At 31.3% G+C, this 5,813-nt stretch overlaps 1 protein-coding gene across 8 annotated transcripts; it reads left to right on the top strand.

Annotated features, from left to right (window-relative positions):
* Positions 1–878: 878 nt before the first annotated feature.
* On the top strand, positions 879–5,420 carry LOC133805015 (uncharacterized aarF domain-containing protein kinase At1g71810, chloroplastic-like). 8 transcript variants are annotated; one of them, XR_009878780.1, is made up of 8 exons: positions 879–1,247; positions 1,562–1,769; positions 2,050–2,135; positions 2,265–2,390; positions 3,198–3,341; positions 4,859–4,910; positions 5,029–5,134; positions 5,249–5,420. XR_009878780.1 is itself a non-coding variant. In XM_062243119.1 (8 exons), exons 4-8 carry the CDS (start codon positions 2,106–2,108, stop codon positions 5,257–5,259), a joined length of 417 nt encoding a protein of 138 aa, XP_062099103.1. In that variant the 5' UTR covers positions 879–1,247; positions 1,354–1,397; positions 1,562–1,769; positions 2,050–2,105; the 3' UTR covers positions 5,260–5,420. The 8 variants fall into 8 exon arrangements, 4 of the variants coding, with proteins under 4 accessions (XP_062099103.1, XP_062099119.1, XP_062099096.1 ...); XR_009878772.1 differs by having other exon boundaries at positions 4,031–4,910; XM_062243119.1 differs by lacking the exon at positions 4,859–4,910 and adding an exon at positions 1,354–1,397.
* Positions 5,421–5,813: the final 393 nt, after the last annotated feature.

Raw genomic sequence — 5,813 nt, 5'->3', positions numbered from 1 at the left:
AAATTGTTAGAATTGTTTGGTAGTATTTGGTGAATTTATTTGCTAATGTTATTTATTTGTTTTTTTTTTTTTTAAAATGTGATTATTTGAGTTTTGGTTGAATGCACTAACGTGCATCATAGGTAGTGATGCACCTTAGTTATTAAGTGTCACTACTACAAAATACCATTTATGGGACACTTTTTTAGGACACGCACATAAATGCAAGTCCTTAAAAATATTTATGGAGTTTTTAGGACACTCATTGAGAGTCCTGAAAAAACACAATTTAGAACTTGCAATGAGTGTCCTAAAAAATAAGCGAGTCCTAAAGAAATTTGGGCTAAAAAATGAGTATTTTACTTAACGACTTGCTTTGGGAGTCCTTAATACTCTTTTAGGACTCACAACACCTAGGCTGAAAAATTAGGAATTGTGACTTTTAAGGACTCGCTTTGCAAGTCCTAAAAAAATATTAATGACTCCCAAAGCAAGTCCTTAAAATTTTTAAGTAAAAGAGGATAAAAACACTTATTGTTTAACAAATTTATAAAATTAGTATTAGTTAAAAATGAGTTGTTTTATTGATTGGAAAAATATTGTAAAATAATTTTAATATATAAATTTACTAGTTATAATTTTTATAATATATGACATTGTTTATTTATTTAAAATTTATATGAAAATTAAAAAAATATTAATAAAAATAAATTAATATATTTTTAAAATAAAGTTAACTAAAATGCACTTTTACTTAGCAGTTTAAGTTTCAAATAATAATTATTTTAAGTTGTGATTTTTAAAATTATTTTTTATAGTATTAGGAGTATAAAATTGGAAGTTTTACAAACACATTTTTTTATCTGAATAATATATATATATATAAAAGTGCCAAATCCCTTTCTCCCTCCCTCCCTACCCGATCCACACTTCCCTTTCTCCCTCTCGCTCTCGCATGCTCTCTGCTAGGCCCGAACGGCTGCCCTCCGATGGTCGCCGCCGTGTAGACACCAGACACCGCTGAAACTCCAGCCTCGCGAGCCCTTCGTTGTCGTTCTCTGCCGCGAGCAGAAGCCTCCAGGCTCGTACGTCGCTGCTGTGGCTTCAAGGCCAATTTCTGGCCTCCTCTGACATCGTCCCAGGCGAAGGGTAGCATGGGTGAACTCAGGGTATGAAGACGAATAAAGCCCAGCCAAGTATCGGGCTTTTAAGTGACTGAAGGAGACGGAATCAGCTCTCCATTTGCTGCTCGTAGTCTTCTTCTTGAGGTGAGTTCTTGTTTGTCTCTAACGTTGCCTTTTCATGTGTGATTGTTCAAATTTTAGAACTATTTTGTTCTCTTGCAATTTATAATGGATATGAAATTGGGTTCAGAGATTGGGTTAAGAGATTGAGTTTAGAGATTGGGAATGGTGAAGGTTAGCATTTCAATTTTTTGTTTTTTAATGCATTCTTTGATTAGTTTGCTTTGGCAGTATCACCAATGTGTCTTCTTATAACTCATATATATGATTTGAGAAGTTGATTTTGTGCTTATGCAGTTCTATTTAGTATTATACTTTATTGGCTTTGAAAATGGCAGAGAATTGGGGATGTGTCGAAGGAAATAAAAAGAGTGAGGGCACAGATGGAAGAAAACGAAGAACTGGCGATACTAATGAGAGGTCTTCCTGGACAAGCGATTGTAACCTCTTTGGGTCCATCTTATATCAAACTTGGGCAAGCATTGAGCATTATACCTGATATACTTTCACCAAGTGCAACGACTGAGCTTCAAAAACTCTGATAAGGTAGAGTTATTTGGTTTTTTTTGTCTTTCTGTTTTGAACTTACACTACCAATTTAATTCTAAAACTTGTACTTTTTTCTCTTGCATAATTTCCCAAGCGAATGATCAGATTCTATTGAAGGGATTTTATTGGTTCTGTGGCACCCACTATTTTAATTTATTGAGTCATACCAAATACCTGATAGTACTTCTTGTTTATGATTTTCTCCATTTGATTTCTATAGCTGATTTTTCTTTTTGATGATATTTGAATGAAAATGGTGATTTGGTGGCTGTTAAAGTGCAAAGGCCCTTTGTTCTTGAGACTGTAACAGTTGATTTGTTTGTCATACGAAATATGGGACTGGTTCTTCGCAAGTTTACCCAGGTAGTTTTCTCATGTAATGGATTTAGTATTAATCTGCTCCTTCAAATACTTGCTTTCAAAGGGGTGAACGTAGTGTTAATAAAAGATTTTTTCCTCCCAATCTCCATTCTTTCTGTTAATTCATTTCAGATCTCTGCAGATGTTGTTGGACTGGTTGATGAATGGGCAGCCCGTCTCTTTGAGGAGCTAGATTATGTTAATGAGGGTGAAAATGGAATGTGTTTTGCTGAAATGATGAAAAAGGACCTTCAACAGGTGACTTTGATAACCTTTCATTTTTTGTACTTGAATTCTTGTTTATTCTGAAGCTGTAAGTTTTGTTTGATGCTATGATTATCAAACTACATTTCACTAGGAGCTAACTTCTAGCGTGCTAAACAAATGTTTAGTTATGTGAAAGTTTAATTTTCTGAAAAATAGGCACTGCTAATAATTTGATGAATAAGACTTGTTTACTAATGATAGCATTTTATTTTATTTATTCTTAAAAGAAATGTAGAATGTATTCGTAGTTTACATTTATCTATTTAAAAGTCAATGATAACAGAGAATTGTTGTAAAAACAATTCTTTCTTTCTTTTTCCTCCATACTATTCTGTAAGCCCCTCTTAGTTTTTATTTAATTCCATTAAAGGGAATTCAATAAATTGCTACTGAATTGAATAAATCAAACAAAATTTTTTAAGAGTACATAAGATAATTTGGAAGATTTTTTTTTAAACTTCTTACCATAACAAATGCAAGGCACATTACTTTCATGTTTTTTTGGCTTCAGTAAACTAAATAAATCTTTTGAATGCAAGAAAACAACATATACACATAAATGCATTGATCTTAAAGTGCAGTTGGTATCTTGTACAGTAGTTAACTAAAAAGTAGTTGAACATTAGACAATGCGTTCTTTCATTTCCTAGTCATACAATTATGTGGTTCCCTGAGTACAAGCCCAGGTGGTATAAGTTCACCATACAACTATTCTGTTACTTGGAAATTTTGAGTCTATAATTTATTGTTGCTCTATGAAATTACTTTTTTAATACTACTTATTTCATGTTTTTCCAGGCTGTTGTTCTCGAAACCTACGAGAAGTATACTTCAAGAAAGGTTCTTACTACCGGATGGGTTGAAGGAGAAAAGCTTTCACAAAGTACAGAAAGTGATGTTGGAGAGCTTGTTAATGTTGGAGTCATCTGCTATATGAAGCAGGTAAGATATTCTGCCACAAGGATTATATATTTTTGAATGATAATTGTATTGCTTTAGTGGAGCTTGAATATCTTAGATATTCATCAGCAGAGAAGTAGGTTTTGGGAATTCTATGTGTTGCGGTGATAGCGGAAGATTGAGAACTTGCATGTCTTAGTGAAGTAGGATCCAAGAATTTTGTGTGCTGTAGTGATATATGGATGAAAACCTATGTATTGTTTGATTTTTTTGACATGTTGGTGTTGATTGTGACAGATGGCTAAGCTAGTAAATTAGGGATATGCTTTCCAATTTTCTATAGATTTTTTTTATACTTAGTTTTGTTTTGTATGTTTATTTTCTAAATTTTAATTTTTTATTAAAACAAATAGGCTCAATATGGAAAAAAACTGGTAGTTAACTAAAAACAAAGTAACTAAATGTTAGTATTTTATAACCATTTCGGAACATAAGATTTATAATGTAGAATACTAATTTGAAATTAAATTGTTAACTATATTTTTTTAAGGAATTGTTAAGAACTAAAGTTTAATTTTATGTCCAACACTAAAAATTTTCTGACAAGTTCTTAAGCGATCATCATTGAGTATTTATTGGATAATGTTTTTGAAATGGTTATCTTTAAAATAAAGTTCCAACACTTGTGTGATATATTGTAAAACTCACTTTTCAACCACCATATAATGCAGTTTCTTTTTCTAACCGTCACACCACCAAAGTTCCAGCCACCATTCGTCGATAAGGAATGGAAGGGATTGAGCTTAAAAAAAGGACTACTTGTTATGTGTCACTAACTCAACCTCTTCTACTCAACTCAAATTCATATAAACACTTCCTTCACAGTTCACACTTTGTTTTCACTTCTTAAATCTCTCTTCTCTCTTCTTTGCTTATATACACCCCACACTAGTTTTATTTCCTTTACTTAAAAATTATTGGCTCTTATCTTAAGAAGATCATGGAAGAACCCAACCTTCCACTTCTTCTGCAATATTCATGTGCTCTAGCTCCTCGTCGTTGTCGTTGTCATAGGTCCAAGAATTAATGACAAAAATTTCAGATAAACATTATAAAAATTGGCTGCTTTTTATAGTTTTATATACCATCTTTTCATATATGAATATTTTCTTATATAAAAAATGGTTGAATGACACATTTTATACATATATATAAGTAATATATATAATATAATTAGACACACACACACAAAATATGTGTAAATAAAAAAAAGTCCTTAAAGAGTTCATTAGACAAATAATAGAATGACACATTTTAGACAAATAATGTTGCTCACAAATAGAGGGGCACGAAGTGGGTTGTGGTTTTAGAATGTTGTTCTTAAATTTGTGCACATGGGAACGAGGATGTCTATTTTGGGGCTTGTTACTGTGATCTAGGTGGGGAAATATGCTCAAGTGAAATTCCCCCATACATTGCAATGCTTATGTGAACTTTTTAAAATTAAATGTCAACATCTGACCTTTTTCTTTTCTTATAATGTTGATTAAAATGAATAGTTTAATATTTTGATTGGTCTTAAAGCATTGGATTGGTAGCTAATTGTAAGAGGTATGTTGTATTTCCAACCTACGGTATGTTTCTATTTGTATATGAGTTTATGTATATGTAAAGATGTTTAAGATATTTAATACTAAGATTTGTACATGTATTACCAATCTTTATATAGTGTTGTAAACAACCAAACAATATCGACTATGGATATTACGTTATGTGGATGATGAAGAATGTACTTCTCATATGCCCTTCATATCAAACCTTTCTTGTCGAAACAGGTAACAAAGAATATACAACTACATAATATTAATCTAGTATAATTTTTGTATATGCTTTGAATTTATTACCACTAATATAATTCTAATTAAAGTTTTGTTTTTTTGTTTATTCAGTTCACCTCTGACAAACCATATACTACTGAAGAAATTGACGAAGTTCGAGAAGAATGGGCAATGTCATTTTTACAATTTGTTAGAGCAAAATGAATGATGTTATAATAGATAGCTTATTACAATACATGTTGAGAAATTTAAAGTTCTTTTAAAAAAAATTGGTGTTTTTTTAGTATTTTCTTTTCAAATTTCTTTTAATACATTTGGGACGCTCAAAGGGATATATTTTTTTAAATCAAAATGAAAATTGTAGCTGTATTTTAAAAAAAAAAATTATTTTTAAGGGCATGCAAAGTGAGTCCTAAAATCTTAATTTAAAGATATTCAATGGGATCTTGAGTCTTAAAAACATTCTTTTAGGACTCGCAAAAACTAATTTAAAGGCACTTGAGTCCTAAAAATATTCTTTTATGACTTGCAATGTGAATCCTAAAAATATTCAATGCAAGTCCAAAAAAAATTTTAGTTTTTAAGACTCAAATAGAGGATTTGCGGGGTGCGAGTCCTAAAAAGTCTTTTTTGTAGTGGTGTGTGTGCTAGTGCATGGTAGTATGATGCACATGTA

Source organism: Humulus lupulus, chromosome 1, assembly GCF_963169125.1.
Source record: "Humulus lupulus chromosome 1, drHumLupu1.1, whole genome shotgun sequence".
Classification (NCBI taxonomy): Eukaryota; Viridiplantae; Streptophyta; class Magnoliopsida; order Rosales; family Cannabaceae; genus Humulus; species Humulus lupulus.
Note: the sequence above shows the minus strand (reverse complement) of the source record. Positions and strands in the feature narration are given on the sequence as shown.

Bases quoted from the DNA above. Each gene is read 5' to 3' on its own strand.
- LOC133805015 (XM_062243112.1), top strand. From the start codon at position 2,106: ATGGGACTGGTTCTTCGCAAGTTTACCCAG. The intron at 2,136-2,264 runs GTAGTTTTCTCA...AATTCATTTCAG, and splicing joins TTCTTCGCAAGTTTACCCAG to ATCTCTGCAGATGTTGTTGG. The intron at 3,342-5,028 runs GTAAGATATTCT...ATCTTTATATAG, and splicing joins TCATCTGCTATATGAAGCAG to TGTTGTAAACAACCAAACAA.